The sequence below is a fragment of the Amblyomma americanum genome, chromosome 1 (genome assembly GCF_052857255.1).
Source record: "Amblyomma americanum isolate KBUSLIRL-KWMA chromosome 1, ASM5285725v1, whole genome shotgun sequence".
NCBI lineage: Eukaryota > Metazoa > Arthropoda > Arachnida > Ixodida > Ixodidae > Amblyomma > Amblyomma americanum.
Genome location: NC_135497.1, coordinates 466,002,862 through 466,024,259, shown reverse-complemented (window position 1 = coordinate 466,024,259; position 21,398 = coordinate 466,002,862). Strand labels below are relative to the sequence as shown.

The 21,398-nt window shown below is 45.2% G+C and overlaps 1 protein-coding gene across 2 annotated transcripts in view; it reads left to right on the top strand.

Moving 5' to 3' along the window:
* LOC144116042 (organic cation transporter protein-like) overlaps nt 1-21,398 on the top strand; it is a 179,748-nt gene that overhangs the window by 54,391 nt on the left and 103,959 nt on the right. For both annotated transcript variants that reach the window (XM_077650709.1, XM_077650708.1), the window contains exons 3-5: nt 708-887; nt 9,827-9,930; nt 17,660-17,814. In XM_077650709.1, coding sequence (XP_077506835.1) covers nt 708-887; nt 9,827-9,930; nt 17,660-17,814 — 439 coding nt within the window. The remainder of the gene's footprint in view (nt 1-707; nt 888-9,826; nt 9,931-17,659; nt 17,815-21,398) is intronic.

Here is a 21,398-nt window from a genome sequence, read left to right as displayed (position 1 = left end):
TGGGTCATTTTGTAAAGATAAATGTGCAAAAGTTTGATTCTTTTAGATAGTGCGTGATGAGATCTCGTGGTGAGAAAATTTTTGTTAATGAATTCTAATTAATTAACTAAACGCGTAAACTACAATATGACGTCACAAAATTGCCCGTGTTTATGCCCCGTGCTTCCACTCGGCAAGACATTCTCCGCACGATTAGGTCGTTCTTTGAAGATAAATGAGCAAAATTTTGATCGTGTTAGTGTGTCATGACATCTTGCTGTGGGAAACTTTTAGTTGTTGAATTGCAATTAGATAATTAATTACACTTCGACGACACAATAGCCACGGACGTCGACATAACACCTGGACGTGAAAATTAAAATAACAAGAAATGAAAATAAAAATAGAAAATAAGATAATAAAAATAAAATAAATAACACTAAAGATAATGTTAAAACTAGAGCGCGTACTTCCGTCGCGGAAAAAACCCGCGTTCTAGAAAGTTCCTTGCGTTCGCATTCCCCGACTTAAGCAGACTTAAAGGCGCTGGCAATTTTCTATAGAAGCCAACGGTGTGTGCAACTTTGACGATCAACAAGAGATATATACAATGCAAATAAATTCTACCTTGGCATCAAAAAGGACAAACAGCCGGTCTCTAACGTGCTTTCTGTGCGAGAAGCATTCGCGAGCTGACTGCTCCATGGCCGCTACCCATCTTTCTTCAGGTGGTGCACACGGATGGCGCCACCGGGAACATCGGCGCTGAATACATCCGACAACCCAAGTTTGAACGCTGCCGCCACCGAGCCGTCTGGGAGAACGGCACCATTGATCACGAGACACTGGTGACCTGCGACGCGTGGAGCTACAAGGAGACAGTCCCCGGATCGTCTGCAGTGCCCGAGGTGAGCTCCAACGCCAGGAGGGCATTCCTCCTCACAAATTTGTAATCGCGGAAGGTTACGCTTGTGCTCACTGCTTTAGGCGATGCATTGCCGCAGCGCCTGACCTGGGCTGCGTCCTTTGACCGTAGATGGCCAATATGCTTGCCCACAGGCCTCTGTTATGGGCCAAACTAGTGGCAGCAGTCAATAACGATCACAATAATATGTTGTGCTTCACATTGGTTATGAGAGACGCCGTGTTGAAGGGTTCCGGGTAAAATTTCACCCGATGGGGTACGTGCACGGGCACATTTCGCACTGTTGCTGGGCTTCCATTCCGCGTTTTTGGTGTCCGGTAGCCTAATTCCGATGCCTGGGATTACTCTTCGTCGATCCTGACGAATCAGTGCAAGGCGCTTTCTTTATGTCTGTTGTACTGTTCGCCGCTTCTAAACTCTGACCTCAAACCTGTGATAGTAAATTGGTGTGCCCACCATACGCACACTACAGTTGGGCGGGTTAACTCTTATTGTTTTCCTCAAACAGCCCCGGACTGGGATCAACTTTCTGCAGACGCTGTTCACCGTCCACTCTAGCCGCGGCCGCTTGAATGTCGGACACAGGAAAGCTCACTGCAGCGACCCACACTTAATGTAATAGCGCATCGCGGGGGATTGCCGGCATCTGTAAAGGAATTTCAGCCCGGCAGCGTTCAGACGCTGGCTTCAGAATTGGAGAATCAAGACTGAAGGAAATCTTCGCGTCCTTGACATACGGTCCAGCCTCAAAGAAGCGCAACGACCAAAAGTGACGTCACCGCAATTGTGAAATGTTGGTGGCCTCTTTTTTTAGCCCATTTCAGTTTGCAAAAGTAACTGGAATGCGGTAATCGAATCCTACTGGCCAACTCCCATTAATCCAAGTGTCACTTTCACAAAGATTGTAGCACTTATTTCCTCGCAGTGAGAACATATCCAACACAATGATAGCAACAAAAATGCACTTCATGGTGGCGAAGGCTTCTGTGGCTGCACTCGGAATGGCTGCAGCTATGCAACGCTGGAAAGCGCGAGATGCAGGTGGGAAGCGTTCGCCGAGGTATTAGCTGCGGTGCCGTCCGCGGTGGAAGACGTGGCGCGAGGAAGGAGATAAGAGCTCAAGAGACTAGTCACCGCAACTTATCTGGTAGTTCTATCTCATTGCTCATTGCACTTCAGGTGCCGAGCACGTGCATCCGTTAACCACTGCTAGCTCATTGCGAGCGAGGCTGATCGGCCTAGTTGGCAATTAATGACAGGTAGAATAGAACGCAGCGCATCTTAACACACGGAAAAAGAAATGCGGGACATCACCGGGCTGGCGTTCTCCCGTCTATCCTTCGTCCGTGTCTTAAGTTGCGCTGTGTTCTATTCCTAGATGAGTGGTAGGCCACTTCGCCTTGCATTTGTTCGCGATTCCACATAGATATTTATATATTTATACTGCTATGCTCTAGTATAAGATTATAGCAGAGAGGGGAGGTATACGTCAAACATACAGACACTTTAATAACTGTCTTATATATTTGGACCTCAAATAACTGGCTTGGTTAAATACAGAAGTACTTGTATTTGGGCGTGTTGGTTCATATCTTTTCAGGAGGACACAGGGGCGCAACAAAAACACACGGACATAGAAGTAGACAGGGACGAGCGCTTACTATCAACAGGCTTTATTTGACGTAGACCGGTAATATACTTTCGCCTACCCAAGCGCCACTGTGCGAATCACAAGCACGTGGGTAACAGAAAACAGCAAAAGAAATCGAAAGGTAGGCGATTACAGAAATCTATCTAAGAAAACCGTTTCAGATCGGCGAAGCATTACAGACGAATCACTGATGCAGTTATCTCCTTTTTTTCTGATGTAATAGGCTTCCACCAGTTCCCGTTCAATCTGATCGCGGCTTCTCAACAATACTCTACAGTCCGATAATCGGGGAAAACAGGCGACCTTAGTCTTCTTAGTGCATTCTTGGCAATGGTCCGGTAGATGGGCGCCTGTCTTCTTTAAAGAATTTTTGTGCTCCAGAAGGCGCTGGTTGAGGCAGCGTCCAGTTTGCCCAACGTAAACCTTCCCGCAAGTGAGCGGGAACTCATACACAACTCCCTTTTTGCAGGTTACGTGGGGCTTACGGTGTTTTACGCCACACTCTTGCCGTTTTTCTTTTCTTCTTATGCGTGCGCACAGACCGGACAACTTTCGCGGAGCAGAAAAAAACAACTTCTACTCCGTACTTCTTGGCCACCTTCTTGATGTTGTGGGAAGTTCTGTGTACGTATGGTACCACCTCCGGCCTTGAACACTTCGTTGGGTCTTTCGCGTTGCTCTGCTTGCTGCCCTTCAATTTTTTGACCAAGGACTGCGTCACAGCAAGAATGAGGGAATCAGGGAAGCCTGCCTTTTCCAGCCTTGAGACCTGTGACAAGAAGCCAGCGTACACAGCGTGGTGACAGGACTTCGTTAGTGCCGATGAAAGACATTGTAAAGCGATAGCCCTTTTGACCGTCTTAGAATGATTAGAATGAAATGGTAGCAAATGTTTCTTGGCGCGCGGACAATACCGCCAGCAAACATGTGAAGGGTTAAATGTTAAGGTGATATCTAAAAACTGCAGTTGGTTATCACTGCTTGGCTTTTCGTGGGTAAAGGTGAGTCCCATGCCTTTCCTACCAAACGTATCTAAAACATCAGCTACGGCCTCGTCAACACTAAAATCACTTTCCTTCAACAGAACCAGGTAGTCATCGACATATCTGAAGACATGAGCTATACGGTCTGAGTCAAAAGTTTCACTCAAAGAGCGGTGAACTTGCGATAAAAAAATAGTAGAAAGAACCGGGGCTACGCAAGAGCCAATGCAAATACCTTGCTTTTGAAGATAGGTACAATCATTAAATTCAATAAAAGTGGCATTCAGGTAAAGCTCTAGTAATGACATGAAGTTGTCCACGTTCAAACCAGTGGCATTTTGAAACGCGGTGATAGCATTTCTATCTATACAATCACGCACCGCGGTGAACAGGGGCTGGTGTGGAATAGAATAGAAAAGATCCTTAACATCGATTGAGAAACCGGTCTTAATATTCCTCGCAGACTGGGCAAAACGACGTTTTGGACAGCTAAGAACAGAGCCCAGATATGACCGCTTAACTATTTCAAGCGCTGCAAACTGAACTGTGTAAATGAATTCACAACTTTTTGAAAAAATGTTCTAACTCCATAGGTGTGCATTTCTTCATTTCAGATAGTTTTATCGCCCTTTATGCCATAACTCGGGTGCTTTTTCGTGTTCGCTAGAAAAGACAGTAAACAGAATTTCTCCGAGTGGTGAGCTTGGAAACGCATTGCAGAACAGTTGAGATCGGGGCCAGTTGGTACATAGTTAGGCGAAAAACCACTAAAGAGGCCAGGGACAAGAAGGAGGAATGCACACGACGATGATTGACCAGCAACTGTGCTTTATTGAACAGGGCACCTTCCTAGCAAGGCTCAGAGGGCATGCGCAGTAAAACCAAACCCATCACCAGACAAAGACATCAGACAGATCAGTAGCGCAACTATCGCCCGTGCGCCAAAAAAGCCTTTTTCAAGCAGGCCTACCAATCTTGTGCTAATGCAATCTTCATCATGCAACCTGATGTAGTAGGCTTCTAAACTATAGCGTTCTTTTTTCCCCTTCCTCTTCCAAGACAGGTAATGTGGCCAAAGAGCGGGTAGCAGCCACACACGCGACAGTGGCGGGGCAAGTTTTGTTCATCTGTAGAGCCCAATGAGTTTTTTTGTTCGCGCAACCGGTCATTGATACATCAGCCTCTTTGCCGATATAAACCTTTTCGCATGTGGGGGGAAACGTATATAGCAGACCTGTGAAACATTTCGTGAAATCATTTTCTTGGTACATTGTACAACTAGGAATTATAGAATTTCCTGATATACGCGAGCACAGGTCTGATAGCTTGCAGAGAGCGCAAAAAATACAACGTTAACGCCCTGCTTAACGGCAACTTTATTAATGTGGTAGGCTAGCCAGTGCACATAGGGCATAACTTCAAATCTTTTTTGTTTTGCGTCAACGACATTAAGCAGCCTCGCATTGTCTTTTTTCTGTGAGCCCCACTGGGAAGGTGTCCTGTTAAATAAAGCACTGTTGCTAGTCCAGTCTTCGTTTTCTGCATTCCTCCTTCCTGTCCCTCGTCTTTCTGACTAGTATTTCGCATAAATTGGAAACGCACTTTTCGACACATTCGTGTAAACAGATTTACTCACACGCAATATTTCTTTTTCTGCGTTTCTAGCGTCATGCAACTTAAAAACATAAAGGCCACAGGGCATGCTTTTTGGCAGTGCAGTGGAGCGTTCAAGCAGCCTACAAGCTGGAATCGGCTCTAAATTGAAAAATAACCTGTGTCCTAGACTTTCAACAGCCTTTACGCTTTCAGAGTGTCCTTAGTCTGCCACTATATGTATTTGAAAACGAGACCGTGAGGCCTGAAAAATTTTGATGAAGACTGTATATTCGAAATAAAAGTACATGATAACCTGATTCCGCGAAAACTCACCTGAGAAATCATCGTGTTGCAGGTACGCACTATTTTGTGCTTGATTGTGAAAGAACCAAAAACAAAAATAAGCACTGCAAATTTACGTACCAAACCTGACTAAATGTGGGTCCTGTAGCCTGTATATTCTCTTTAGGCCGATTCACAAGTTCTGAAGGAAAACTGTGTGGTGACGGCTTAAAGCAGTAATCTTAAAACCCCATTTGGTTTCAGTAGCGACAGATTGACTGTAGTTAATTCAGTTGGAAAAATTATTGCGTTGTTTTGGTGCTGCATATAAACCAGAATTCGTATAATGATTTCGGTTCATTGCAGCTCTTCTTGTTTGTCGCGTCTGAATTTAAAATAAAATAAAAATTGAGCAGAGCAAAACTAGTGAAGTAGGAGCACACAGAAAAAAAAACGAACAAGTAAAAGACGATGACTAGAGGGGAAAAATACTCCCATGCGAGCGCGAACAGGATGACTCTGTTGCAAACTCTGCTTAAGGAATTCGATGCTACGATTTTATAATTCGGAACACTGATCCGGAGGTTCAGAGCCTATCAAAACTGTCTATTGCCGATATCTGTCTGCCTAAAAAAAAAGAGGCGGAACAGTGAATCACGTCAATGTGCCGCTATGAGTGGGAGTTGAATCCACGGCGATGCAATCAGATCAGCCTCAGAGTTCGCTGCGCGAGAGCACGAAGCCATCGCCGCTTTTTTCTTTATTAAACTAAGCCATCGCCGTACTTTAGTTTTTTTAATTGCTTGGAAATAGTGCCGAAAAAAAAAATAGGCATGCATACGCAACAACAGACCAGGCCACCATACCCCTGCACGACGCCACCTTGCAAAAGTCTGGGAGGCACAAAAATATGCATCCAGATAGGGGAGCCAGCTTGGCGGCTCTTGCAGGGCAGCATATACTCCCCGCACGAAAGCGCATTGCTCACGAAACAAAGATTTCGACGACCATGATGACTCGGCGTGCGGTCCATCACGCGGCTTTTCCAGAGAATAAATAGTCCTAGCGACAAAAAAAAAATCATATGGCACGACACAGTTTTTATTCACAGGCAAGGAACGGATACTGTTGGATGTGATGTCAATGTCCATCTTAATTGTTCGTTGTAATATATCCCAGAAATACATAGCATCAATTTCAAAGAAGAAAACAACGGTCAACTGTCTCTGGTGTATTGCACAGGCGGCATTTCACCGTCCATGGCGCGAGCATCTCCTCAGCATGTAGCCATGCCTTCACAGGCAGCGTGGATGTGTGCAGCTTAAAAATCAGTGTCTTGGCGCGAGTAGAAATGCACATTCGCCTAACAAGTTTTAAAACACCGCTGTCAAGGAACTCCAGACAAAATTGCCGATACAACGGTACAGGTAACAAATATTCTGTAAGTGCCTGAGTCATCTGCCTGCTGGAGAGGCTTTACAGGTAGTCTAAAGAAAAGTGCACAGTGAGGAAATCGAAGTCATCTGCAACTTCCTTAAGAAATCCCCTTAAGGCCCCTCACGAGTGTGTCCATTCGATGCGAATACGAAAGGAAAATGAGCACTGAGACGCCTGATTAGCAAAACTACTAAAAAAGGGTGGTTTACCAATTTGAAAAAGAAAAAACACGCGATACAAGCTGACGCACGAATAAGTGAACAAGGACTATTCCGCCAGAATTTAGAGAAACAGGTTATCGCGACGCATGTGTTCCCATTGGGAACGCCATACGATGGCAGCAAATATTCCGTGCATCAGCTGCACTTTCTTCCTTGCACAGTGGAGAACCTGCAGCGCATAGGCAAGTTTTGCGAACTAAAATGTTGCAGACTTGAGCGCGAGCAAACACTGACAGGTCCCTATTGATCCAAGCCTGGGTTCGTCGCCTCATGAAGATTATATGTGAATCCCAGTTGGCTTCATTGTTGCGAATTTGTTGAAGAGGAACCCCTATGTACTGAAGGGTCCCGTAGTCCCAGCTTATGCCACCGCAAATCACTTAGCGTTGTACCGAAATGATGTAATACCTCTTGGATATATCTAAATTAAGAGCCGCACCTGATATCTCACAAAACTGTTCAGTCAAATGTAATGCCTCAAGCACCCTCTCTTTGCGATAACAAAACATGGCTGCATAGGCTAAAATCTTAATTTGACATTGCGCCATGGAGAAACCACTATCCGTGGGTTCTTCCTGGCAGCTTTCTTTTTTCCCAACATGCCTCGTGTTACACTGTACCACTCTTGCGCGGTGCACTGCAGAGCGTCATCTTCATCAACCTGCATCTGCTCCATCCGGTGGCACTACCCGGTCATCGTCGTATTCTTCGTAGCACAAATCCGTGCTTTTGTATTGACTCGAATGCGGTAGATATTCTGTGGTGTTTAATTTTTTTTCCAATCCTTTGTGAATTTTTTTTTCTTCAAAATTTTATTCTGCTGTATCAGTTTTTGAGGTACAGGCCTCTTCTTTCTTGAACTGATGTGCAACTTTTCCGGAATATCAGAGTCTCCTCGTGGAGAGGCAAATATTCAGGTGACGTTGCCGTACAGCACGTTCGCGCGTTTTACGACGGAGTATAAACGCGCCTTAACAGAGAGTGCGGTTAACCGCTAACCAACGTATTCGGTGGCGGCATCTTTGGGAGCCACTGAAGCCCCCCGTAAACTCACTGAATAAAAAAGAAACTGTGCCAAGGCTCGGAATCTAACCAGGGCCTTTGGCGTTTGAGGCGGAGAAGCTGCCTCCAGCTTTAACCATGAATAAAGGCGCATCTAGTGTAGGCACTCTTCCCATGCAGAAGTCTTCGCCCTTTCGCTACGTATATGCTGGCCTAACAGAGCTAGGCCATCAGCAATTTTTTTTTCTGGATACGATAGAAGCATTGCTTCAGACAATCTGGTGGTCATTGTCGTGTGCATGGCACGCGAGCGCATTTGGGGCATGCTTGTCGTTTGTCACATCACGTTGATGCTCCTTTATGCGTCTTCACGGCTTTGCTGTCTCAGCGATGTAGGCATGATTACAGTTCAGGCAAGGTACTTTGTGGATCACTCCTAGAAACTGGTCATTTGGTAGTCGGTCTTTTACGTTCATTAGTTGATTCCGCAGCTTGCTGACAGGGATGTTGGCCACGCACAAGCCGTATTTTGAAGACACACGAGAGAGCACTTCGCTTCTGCCACGCACGTACGGAATGCCTGCTCGCATGCCTGTCAGCAAGCTGCGGAATAAACCAATGAACTTACAAGACCCACTACCAAATGAACAGTTTCCAGGAGGTATAGCTACAAGATACCATGCTTGAGCTGTAAACATGCCTACATCGGTGACTGAAAAGTTCTCAAGAAGCATAAAATAGAATCAACGTGATGTGACATGCCCAAAGTGAAGCATGCCCAAAATGCGCTCGCAGGCCATGCACACGACACTGGCCACCAGATTGGCTGAGGCAATGCATCTATCGTATCCGGAAAAAAGGAACCTGACGACGCGGTTTCTGCTACAATCAATATTCATCCATGCGACGCAAGCAACTTTAAACAAGAACGCTGGCCCCATGCCAAGCATCTATTCCCGATCTTTACGTTGCATTCTTTGGTATTAAATTCGCCAGTGCTCTCTTTCTGCTCACTCTGAGCAAGTAACCTGCATGGGTTTGGAAGCGTCTCTCCTTCTTTTCGACTACGATCAGTGACTGCTACCTCATTTCATTGCATGGGGCATGGTGACTTCCTTTGACTCTACGAGCGTTGCAATTGGGTTAGAAGTTCAGGTTTGCGTGTCTGCGTTAGAATATGATGCCACTTTGTGTGACAGAGAACCCTGTTTTTAAGCCTGAGCATTACCTATTTTACATTCCAGCAGGCGTTTAAAAACAAGCTCACGGCGCAGCCATAGCCACTTCTGTTTCAGTAACTCCTGCAAACCGACACTGGAATGGCTGGAACACATTATCGGATCTTTTAACGGATCTGAGCAGCACCGAAAAGGACATCCAGTTCACAGTCGAGAAAGAAGTAAACGGGTAGCTAGATTTTTTTGGACGTCCTAGTGAAACGAAACCAATCTGCGCTTCACTCAGCGTGCACAGAATGAGCGCTCACAGTGGCCGCTATCTAAATTGTAATTCCTGCCGCGCAGCCAAACACAAGAGGTTAGTTGTTGCCACTCCATCGAGCGGAACGCACACAAATAAAGCATACGCACAAAGCTACCGCCCGTTATTAACATTTAAACGCCGCTACGCTCGAGCAATTGCCGCAGAGTAATAAAAAAACTAACCCCCCTCTTAGCTTGCCAGGTCAACCTGCCAGCCTCCTGGAACTGCTTCTGTCCGCAGTCGCTGACAAGTTGCTTTGTAATCGCAGTGGGACCTGGTCTGCTCCAACGACTGGCAACGATCGCTGATGCAGAGCGTCGTGTTCGTTGGATCCCTGGTAGGCGCTCTCGCCTTGGGTCGCCTGTCCGACAGGTGGGCATAAATTTTTCTCACATAATGGGAGACTTTTCTCCCGGATCACACTACAGATCGCACGCTCAAGCCAATTGCCGAACATACCTCTGGCGCTCAAAAATGGCTTGTGTCTATGTGGCGAATGTGACTTCTGTTGCTACTGGAACCCGGCATCATAAAGGCATGGTCAACGAGAGGCCAATATTTATAGTGGAATGCCTGCCTTGCTCACACCACTGCAGTGCCAGCAAAGGATGGGCTAAAGTGCAACTTTCGCTATCAATTCGTTGCAAGTGCATCGCCTCGAGCGTATGGCACAGTCATCTATATGTAGGATGAGCTCAAACTTGGTGCGAATAATTTTGTCCGACCGATCTAGCTCTACTCTAAAGGCTGTATGGGTGCTTAGTACTGTCAGTACTAAGAATCGCTCGCTTAGGAATGAGCCCGTTTAGATTTAGGCTAGTTTTAGATCAAGGCTAATTCGTTAAAGGGCTCGCGAAAGAGCAGGTCAGTGACCTAACGACCGGGCCTTTTCCGGCCGGCAGCTATAGATTTGCAGGGCTAATTTGTGAGTTAACTGGCTTAAACAGGTAGTTAGTATTCCTTTCTAGATGATTGGCTTTTGCGGTAGGTAGAATTTTATTTGAGCACGTGGTTGCAAGTGGTTTTTTTTATTTTCTAGCATTTTGTGGTAGTAATACTAGAGTGCTACTAGGATGGTCAAGCAACTGAAGGTTAAATGCAAGGAGTGTGAGGCGTCGGTGAATTTGAAGGACACGCGGTTCGAATCTGTAGAGGAGGCCGAAGGCACGGAGTTTATGTGCAAATGCTGCGTATTAAGCGCATGCCTGGGCAGGGCTGACGAAGCGAACACCAGCTTAGCGCTACGTATGGATGCCCTAGAAAAAGAGCTGCAGGTAGAGAGGACAGAGAAGCGGAAACTTCAAGACCAGCTTAGTCAAGTGTTGGAGGCAAAAAAGGCTGACACCGCCAAGCGAAGCCACATTGGCGGACATTACAGCGCCAGCCACGTGGATGGGACCTGCGCTGGCATGGACAGCGATAAGGAATCAGGTCAGGCAGCTTCAGTTTCAGACAAAAACAGCTACGCACACGTGGCAGCTAGGACGTCTGGAGGAGATGGAGAGAAGGGGAACAAGCTAACTTCCAGGAATGAGGTCGCAGTCACAGATAAGAGGCGGCATAATATTCCGGAAGTTAGGATGGAGGAAGGGAATAGCCAAGTGCTTATCGGTGGTGACTCAAATATGAGTACGTACACAAAAACTATAATGGAGCGTGTAAAGGGTGATAAGCGGGTAGCAGTCGGAGCATTCCCAGGCAGGAAAATGGACGCAGTACTGAGAGACAAAAAACGAACTTTCTAAGAATGTTGTAGAGCGCAATTTGGTAGTGATAGCGGCGGGGCTAAATGATGTCTTGAATGGTGAAGCCGCAAAAGTAGTGGAAAGATTAGCAGAGGGAGTTCACGATTTAAGGGCGATAGCACTGCAAGTCCAGATCGTTGTGTGTGTGCACAGTGCCGGAAGTGCAAGGACGGAACGGAGAAATTGCCAAGGACGTTGTGGCTGTTAATCGGGATATAAGGAAGTTAAGCCAGGCGATAGCACAGCAAGTCCAGATCGTTGTGTGCGTGCACAGTGCCGGAAGTGCAAGGACGGGACGGAGAAATTGCCAAGGACGTTGTGGCTGTTAATCGGGATATAAGGAAGTTAAGCCAGGAAAAAGGCTTTGAAGTGGCAGACATAAACAGGGAAGTCCATAGAGCAGGCTTTGGCGGAGGATTTACACGAGATGGTATCCACTTTAATGGAAGGCTAGGAGCCGAGATCGGGTGCCGCCTGCCAGGCCGGGCAGTAGCATTTTTAGGGGCTCCACTGCGGCTCAGGGCATAGGGTAGGTAGAAGCAAAGTAGAAAGTGTAGCAATGGAGGCTGACGCCAATAAAACGGCCACTAGGAGGTTCAGGAAGAAAATTACGAAAAAGAAATTTAACACCAGGATCAGGTACATAAACATGCAAGGCGGTAGAAAGAGAGCGAAGTGGTTAGAGATAGAACAGCAGTTGAAGGACGAAGAAGTAGGTGTATACGCGCTATGCGAGACACATCTCAGGGATCTAAAAGACCCACAATTTATTGATGGCTACGTCTGGGAAGGGAGCAACAGAACAACAACGGAGAGGAAAGGAGGAGGAGTAGGTATGCTTATACATCAAGGAACAAATTGGCAAAGAATAAAGTCAACTTGCAAAGAACATGTCTTGGTATCGGGTACAATTGCCGGTAAAAGGACATGACTAGGAGTAGTTTATTTGGGGACAGGGAACAAATGCAGGCAAGAGAACACGGATCTAGTTAAGTGTCTCAATGACGATATAAAGCAACTTGGAGAAGGCGCCGATATTATTCGGTTGGGGGACATAAATGGCCACATCGAGGATCTCAATGGATACACACATTGTAACGGGAAGATGATGCTAGACTTCCGTGAGCGACACAACCTAGTTATTGTAAATAGAGAAACTAAGGGTGAGGGAAAAATCACGTGGGAATTCCGTAGCAGGCAAACGACCATTGACTACTGCTTAATCTCGCAGGGAATGTATAGCAAGCTCGGAATAATGGAAATAGTCGAAGAGGGGAAGTACAGCCTCGGTAGTGATCATAAGCGTGTTAGTCTATAGTTTGGAGCGCTGGTGAAAAGAGAAATGAAGGGAAGTCAAAAAGAGTACGCAAAATTAAACGACGAACAAATAGCGCAAATAGCGGCCTGCATAGAGGACGCAATAGAGACACGTCCCATGAAAAAGTGCAATTTTATTAAATTAGAACTACTCATTAGTACAAAAATAAAACAAGTAAAAGGAGTAAACCACTAGAGAGGAAAGAGAAAGCCACGAAGTTGGTGGAATAAGGAAATTAGGGAGGCCATCGACCAACGACGGTTGGCATCACGGGAACACAGAGAAGCAAAGAGGGCGCAGTTATCTGGAGAGGAAATAGGCCGAAAATTGGTATCTTATCGACAAAAGAAACAGCAAGTGCAGGTCATCGTCCAGGCTAAAATAAAACAGTCCTCTGATCGCTGGCTGGCTGAAGTTCGCGATGCAACTAAAGGGGGCCAAGAAAATTCTGGAACCATATAAGCGGGCTGGGCAAAGCGAATCACAGAAAACAGGAACAGAATCACGATGCCGAGGGAAAATGTTTAGTGGGAGATGACGCTGTGAACTACATTTAATCAATTATAGCTGAGTCATTTAAGAAAGACGATAGAGTAATCACCCCAAATGAGGGAGCAACACAGGACCGCACAATAGAAAACAGCGTGGAACTGACGAATCTTAACTGGAAAAAGGCGGAAGCAAATATTACAAGATGTACGTCGCAAGGATCGACGAAATTCCAATCAAGCTAATTAATGAACTTTGCCCAAGAGGCAAGTAAACGCTGATAAAAGTATTGGAGGCAGTCATAACAAATCAGCAAATTCTGCACAGCTGGAAACAGAGTAAAATAAATTTGATTTATAAAGTGAAAAACAATAAGACGAGCATAAAATCCTTCCGACCGATCATGATAACATCAATTACATACAAGCTGGCGATGGAGGCGGTGAAAATAAAAATGCAGTCATGTGTAGAAAGTAATAGAATACTCGGAGAACTTCAGAACGGGTTCAGAAGTGGTAGGCGCTTAGATGATTGCCTGTTCGTGCTTACCCTGTGCATAGAGAGAGCTAAGGCGGAAAACAGACCTCTGTATTTAGCCTTCCTGGACATAAACGGTGCATACGACAACGTGAACAGGGAACTCCTGTGTAACATATTAAAAGGTGAAGGTGTCGGTCATGAGGTAATTAATTTTCTACAGGAAATAGATCAAGAAAATGAAGTTGAAATAACATGGGAAGGAATTAAGAGTACAACAACTGTCCGGTACACAAAGGATTAAGGCAAGGTTGTCCTCTATCACCGCGTGCTGTTCATGCTTTAGATGTTAAGCATGGAAAGAAGGCTACAAGGAAACAATCTAGGTTATGATCTGTCGTACACATTAGGCGGAAAGGTTGTTGAGCAACGACTACTGTGTTTAATATATGCGGACGATATTGTACTGTTAGCAGAAAGCCAGGAATATTTGCAAACTTTAATGAATTGCTGTGAATACGAAGGAGACAGTCTAGGTTTCAGTTTTAGCGCAACTAAGTCAGGTGTGATGGTTTTCAACGGTACAACTGATCAGGAGCTTACAATACAAGGCCATGAAATACCCCGAGTGGCCGAATACAAATATCTCGGGGTATGGGTAAACTAAGGGCATATGTACACGGAAAAGCACGAACAATCTCTCATAGCAAAATGGCGAAGAGATGCAGGGATAATGAAACATAGGGCATTGTGGGGGTACAACCGGTATGAAGTCCTCAGAGGTATTTGGAAAGGAATAATGGCGCCGGGGCTTACTTTCGGGAATGCGGTTCTATGCTTAAGGGCTGAAGTTCAGTCGAGATTAGAAGTAAATCAGAGAACTGTTGGAAGATTACCACTAGGTTCCCACTGGAAAACCACAAACGAGGCAGTACAGGGGGAGGATATGGGCTGGGCAACGTTCGAAGCACGGGAAGGTCAGATTAAAGTACTATACGAAGAACGCCTGAGGAAATTGGACGATAACAGACGGGCAGCTGAGGTAAATACCTGTACAGAAAGAGCGTTGACCCACAGTGGCGGAAACGAACTAGAAAGCTGGTCAGTAAGTTTGTCAGAGACGAGGAAGGAGAAAGAAAGAGCATTAAACGACAGGTTAAAAACGTCGAAGGTAAAAGTTGGATAGATTCAATGAAAAAGAAGCATAGTGTAGAACTATATCGATGCTGGAAAAGGCAGATCAGAGAGGAAACGTTTTATGATAACTCAAAAGGCAGTGCCCTCCTCTTTGAAGTTAGGTCAGGGTGTCTTAGAACGCGCAGCTACAAAAAGAAATTTGACGAAGAAGATGACACATGTGCTGTGTGTGGTAAATCGGTACAAACAATAGAACACCTCATTCTAAAATGTGATGGTATCCATCCCGATGTCGATGCAGGCACAGCCACTCTTCCTGAGGCCTTAGTGTTTAGAGCTAACAATAGTCACGCAAATAAATCTGCGGTGGAAATTAGGAAAAAGCGATTGGAGATTTGGCGGCTCAAAGGCAGAGAGATGACATGAGTTTTAAATTGTAGGAAGACGTATTTTAAAGAAAATGGCGAATTTTATTAACAACTTACAGCAGAGTTAAACAAATATAAAGGAAAATAAACTGAGCATGGTGGCAACTACCACTGCACCGTTTCAATGGGGACGCTCCTACCTTCCTTCGATCCATTCATCGGTTGCTCAAGCTGTTGGCATGAGTGCCGTACGCTTTAAGTCTCTTAAAATAAATTTGATTTATAGGGAGGGTTGGGAACGACCCCCTATTCGGTCATTCCAGCTCCTATAAGTGGCGCGGCGGCAGTACGACATGACGGACGAGGAGGGGATGGCGCCGATGCTATAGCGAGCGTCTCTATGGGAGCAAAGCGGCTTCTTGACGTTGTGGCACTTTTGGTGCGATTTTTGGAGTCTAGATAACCAGCAATAAATGATTGTCGGTTGTTAATATGTTCCTATACTTATATTTGGCTGCATTACAGGCTTGAAATAAATTTTTGTCGATATGAACATGGAATCGCTAGTTAGCAAGTGCCGCAATAACTCCGAAGCTTGCGAATTCTTAAGTGCGACAAACACTTTCAACTGTTTTTTGGCGCGTCCACTTTCTTGTTCTTTGGGCACTCACCCGAAAGCGGAAATAAACTACTTTAATGACCCAGACAGTCTGATGCACTAGTTCGTGCCTACACGAGTGCAGCCCTTACCTCATAAATATGGTATGTGTATTTATTGTGCGCTCACCTTATACGGACAGAACTGAAAAAAAATCAGCAGTTGGTAATACTGGCCACGGTTCACGGCGTAGTATAATTGCCCTTAACAATCACAACAGTAATCAAAATGAACTTTATAATGTTGGGCTGTTTACCAAACCAGCCAGGAACACCAAAATCATTGAGCCTACAATTTCGACTCGTGATTGGCTGCTTCTTCAGGTGAGCAGAAGAGTTGGACCAGCTGTCTACATTTTCTCACGGAGGATTTCTGTTCGGTGGTCCTGAATGTGGGCGGAGCTTTATTGCAGATTCAATTGTATCCGACTATAGGTCATCGATCTTCCGCGTACGTTGGTCACATATGCGGTAATAGAAGAGGTAGTGTAGCTGTTTGAAGCGGCAGCCAGGAGGTCATTCGAGCTTTAGAATACATTCGAAATGAGCGCTCAAAATGTGTTTTTGACTAGCGGGAGAAAACGCTGTGATTGAGTGAGCAGACGACAGTTGCCAAGAAGCGTTTGCGGTTGGTTATTCATCCACTCAGCGCAATATATCTGAGAACTGAATGTGCAATTGTGAAGTTACTGCCGTTAATATAGCTATTTAGCAGTCATGTTGTGGCCAGAAAGCCGTGTTTAATCTAAGCCAGAATGGACTGAAGCATGAAGAAAAATCAGTTTTCTGCAACCGTCCACCTTAAAATATTGCCAATATACTTCATATCAGCTCAGTGTTTAAGCACTGCACTGCTTTCATGCAGCTGTCATACTCTACGTTGGTCGCATGAGCACTTCAAATACAAATGCATTGACGACACTTAACACAGTATATCGCTGAGGAACAGACGGGTCATTGGGCTCAAACACGTTATCAACCTGCAGAATGCACTTAATCACTGCTTTTTGAACTCTTTACATGTTTGCAGAAACTGCATGTTTGCTGTTTTGAGTGTTCGCACATCGTAGAAAAACAGATTATGCTCATTTTTGACGCGTATCTTGAGCTCCAATCCACTGCGATTGCACGCCCCGCGCAGAGCAATCACCGGCTCGCCGCTTCAGGAAGAGCCCGCGTGGCGCCGCCATCGTCTCTGGAACGACCGAATAAGGCGCCGCCTCGCGACAAAAAATAGCTAGTATTGCTAGTATTCGGCGCACGCCTGTCACTGCACAAGCCGAACGGGAACAAATGAAAAAGTGGAAGAAGTTGCAGCAGGTAAAGGTTTTCTCCACTGTAGCTTGGCCAATCCCCCCGCGTGGGCATGTGCCATATTTACTGACGTGAATAATAATAATAATAATAATAATAATAATAATAATAATAATAATAATAATAATAATAATAATAATAATAATAATAATAATAATAATAATAATAATAATGTGAAGGTTTGATTTGTGGGATTATCCATGATTACACAAATGCAACTGGTAGGTAGATTTGCTCATTCTTTTAACATTCTTCGAGCTCTTCTTTTTTTCACTTAATGTCTGTCTGTTATTTAACTTTAAATATTCTTCTGTCGTTTTTATTGCTACATTTTTCAAAGTTCACGCTTGGTGCTGAAATTTTGTCGTAATCTCCTATGGAAAGTTCTTTGTTTATGCCACTGCACCTTCGCCAATCCCCCCGCGTGGGTATGTGCCATCTTTACTGGGGTAAAGACGAAGAAGAAGAAGAAAATTTGACGAAACCGGATCGTCTGGCCGGCATAGAATCAAAGCGAGTGCTGGTCACTATCGAGAATGGCCGTTCTTTCGGGCTCAACCTCATTCCTTTCCTTTTTAACGTTCCACACCTCGCAGGTTCGGTCGCCGCCTCATATTCTTCGCCTCGACATTCGCCTTCATCCTGTTCGCGTCGGTCTCGTCGGCGTCTACCACGGCGACATGGTACAACAGCCTGCGCTTCGTCACGGCCATCTGTGTCGCCGGCATGCAGATGACCTCCGCTTCGCTCTGTAAGCATAGCACGGGGTTTCTGCATGACTGCTGTCGCGCTGAGCGGCAAGGGTGTGGGAAATTTAGTGGCGGCATGGTTACGGTGAACGAGGCATGACGTAGGAAGCCGACGCTATAAAATAGCCACACCACGACTTTCCAAGGACTGATGGAGGAACGCGGCACGCACGCGGTGAAACCGAGGCTGAAAATAGCTATGCCCTATTTTAAAACCGGTATGCTTTCATTAAAGCATATAAGGGGTATTTAAAGGATCCGTATAGGAGCCAACTGGCCTCTTCGACTCCTTATAAGTGGCGTCTGGAAGGCGCAGAGGTACGTGCAGGTGCACATAGGCGCCATTCGGCGGGCATACAGGTATCGACTAGTTGCCGTAGGAGCCGTCTCATAGGCAAATATTTATGTATAGGTCCTCTAGGATTACTATTGTGGCGAACTGGTTTAAACAGGTCTGGCGTGAACTTCCTGCTTCATTCAGGCTTGAGCGGGACTAACTTGGGCTACTTGTACAGGTTCAAGGTGGGCCTGTCAAGATTGACTGTTTCGCAAGCACACATTTCGAACGCCAATTTGAAACACTTCTGCGCTTTTCATGAACATGCTGCGCCACGTGCCTGGAAGCTAAGAAATTGCACTTAACTTTTCTCTTCAGTTCGTCTCTTTAGCACAGCGGCAATTATTCAACCGCTTGTGAGCGCAGCCGCGTGTACAAGTTTAAAATGGCTGCCTCTGACACCGTGCGCGTGCCCTGAAACCCGGGACTCTATCAGCTTCGACCACGGTTGTTTTGCCGAAGATCGAGGTAGCAATTTTTCTTAGTGATGCTGCCAGTGATGCTGATGCTGCAGCGAACAGTGATGCTGCCTCATCATCGGACTTTAGACCGAGGGACGAAGAATGCCCGAGGAAGGAGCCCAGCAAATGGCTCTGTTAGTTCTTGCTCGACTCGGTCCCGTTTAGAAAAAGTAGCACTTTACTAATGTCATTTGATGAATTTGTTGGGCTTGCAAACCATTTGGGCACGATTTGAAGCCGCCTGCGCTGCAAAGGGTTTGCCCGACTGTTTCACCCAACGGCGTGTTCAACTATATAGGGCACAAAGTGATTTTTTGCTAGCCGGAAAACTGCGCGCACTTGAATTATAGTGTAAGTTTAATTTTGTTTTCTGCGCACGTATTTGCTATTGAATGGGCAGGTCGATATTTAGTACACTGGAAAGCTTCCTTCAATATTTTTCTGTTGTGTTAGAAGCATATCTCTGCAGGTTTTGTTCCAGTGTTATCTAAGAACCTTGATTCCGGGAATGAAATTTGGTAGTAAGACATCAAAACACATAAACGAAGGTCATAATATTAAATAGTATGTTTAATTGCCGTAATATTTATGCACTGAAGCAAAATTTTGAATTTTAAAGTTTTTGAACCGGAAAAGCTTAACGAACACCTCGCATAGTATGCCGTTTTTTACAGGGTAGGGGAAGAGTTAATATATAATTTTCTCGCGTACATTCAGAAATTAACAACATGGCGACATATTAGCTATGTACTAGTCTTTGACCTGTAATACGGTTTTAAGTAACAATTAACTGTTATTCATTACTTGTTGCTGCACAATCTTAATTACGATAGCAATGCCAATCGCACTTAAGGTTATACACTGCCGCAGTTAAACCTCTTTTTAGAGTACGTCTGCGAAATTCCGGGCGATGCATGTACGGCGACGATGGCCGCATCTATTGATCATTTTGACAGCGTGCACGTACAGAAGTACCTGGCCGACGTGTTTGGACACATTTAACATTTTGTACTCTTTCTATTCGAACTGATATGGTTATCGCTAAAACCGACGCGCTTTCCGGGTCAGAGGGCAACCGAGAATGTGAACGGTAACGTCGTTTAATTTGCCACATGAAAGTTGCTAAAGAGTGCATTTTATTCACCCGTGCAGAGACTGCCGCGCACAACGTAGATCGGATTCCGGATTTGTTTCAACGCTGCCACATTGTCTGTCTGGCTGCTAATTAGATGCGCAACTGCCACTATGACGTTGCTAGTTTTCTGCAAATGCATCGCACTATTCGTATTCCGCTGTGAAAGTCGTTACTCTGCCTAGTGCCGCAACCGCTGAAAATATAAACATTGGCTCATAAAAACGGTAATCGACCGAAATTGATGCGAACGAATAGCGCAATATTAAGAATGCACACTCCAAGCACCCGACTGTTGATCAATGAGCGCGGTCCGCGAAAGACAAGTGGTGATAATCGCAGTGACTTCTGTGGACACCGATGCGGCCGGATACATGCTTTAAAGAAATTTGTTTCTGCTACGCCTCCGATGAAATTGAAACAACTAATTCTCTGTTGCCAGGTGGCCACCCGTATAACATAGAGAAATTTTATAAACATCGCCCACTGGGCGAAAACTTTTCGCAGGGATTGCGTTATGGCTGAGGATCTCTTCCCTCCGTTTAGCGGCGCCACCACCATGGGCGTGATCGCGGGAAACTTGGGTGATCGAGCACACTAAGGCACAATGAAGCTGGGAGACGGTTGTCCGCGCATGCGAGCGTGCAGAATCTTTCGTTATTGCGCGCAGATCCTTATTCATTTATTGTGCATATGCTGCAATTCCTAATGATAATTTCAACTGGGTGGGATACATATAAGTTTGGTTTATGGGGTTTAAATTCCCCCAAAAGTGACGCAGGCTATAAGATACGCCGTAGTGAAGGGTTTCGGAAATTTCGACCACCTGGGGACGCGCACTGACATCGCACAGTACACGGGTCTTTAGAATTTCGCCTCCGGATACATATAAGTAAAGACAACATAGTAACACAGAAAATGTGCACAGGAACGAATTATATCAACGCAGCTTAAACATTTTGGAAAACAAGCACAGACTACGCATTTTCACACAATACTGCAAAAGAAATGTCGACATAGACGATTTCGAAACATGGTCATTGGTTAGCAAATTCCATTACCTTACTGTTCGCGGATACAAAGAATACTTAAGACAGTTATTACGCGTGATTAAAGGAGTTATTGTAGGGTTATGTCTTTGCCTGGTGGCATATCCCAATGAAAATTAGATTATTCCCGTGAGATCTGTCTTATAGTGGCCGTTACTGATTTTAAAAAGGAATTTTATTCGTGATACACGGTATCTCTGCGTGAATGGTGGCAAGTCGGCTTAAGTGTTCTTTCACTGAAGTATTTCCAAACCTATTATAATTGAACCTAGGTGCTTTTCTTTACACCATTTCTGTCTTGTTAGTCCAAGTTTTAGTGAAAAGTTCACAAAAAATTCATGCATAATCTAGTATCGGCAGGAATACAGTTGTGTATGCGAGTTGGCGGACAGAAGGACTGGAAAGTCTCAAAGCTCTCCTCAGAAAGAAGAACTTGTCATTAGCGTTAGCTATTACATAGTCGACGTGCTTCGTCCAAGTGAGGTGGGATCAAGAGTCTGATTCGTTAAAACGGATGCTTGGGCGAGTTGTTAAGTCATTATAGACAGAACAGCACGCAGTTTGACAGGGACAACGAGGGAGACACGACACAGACGAGCGTTGTCTC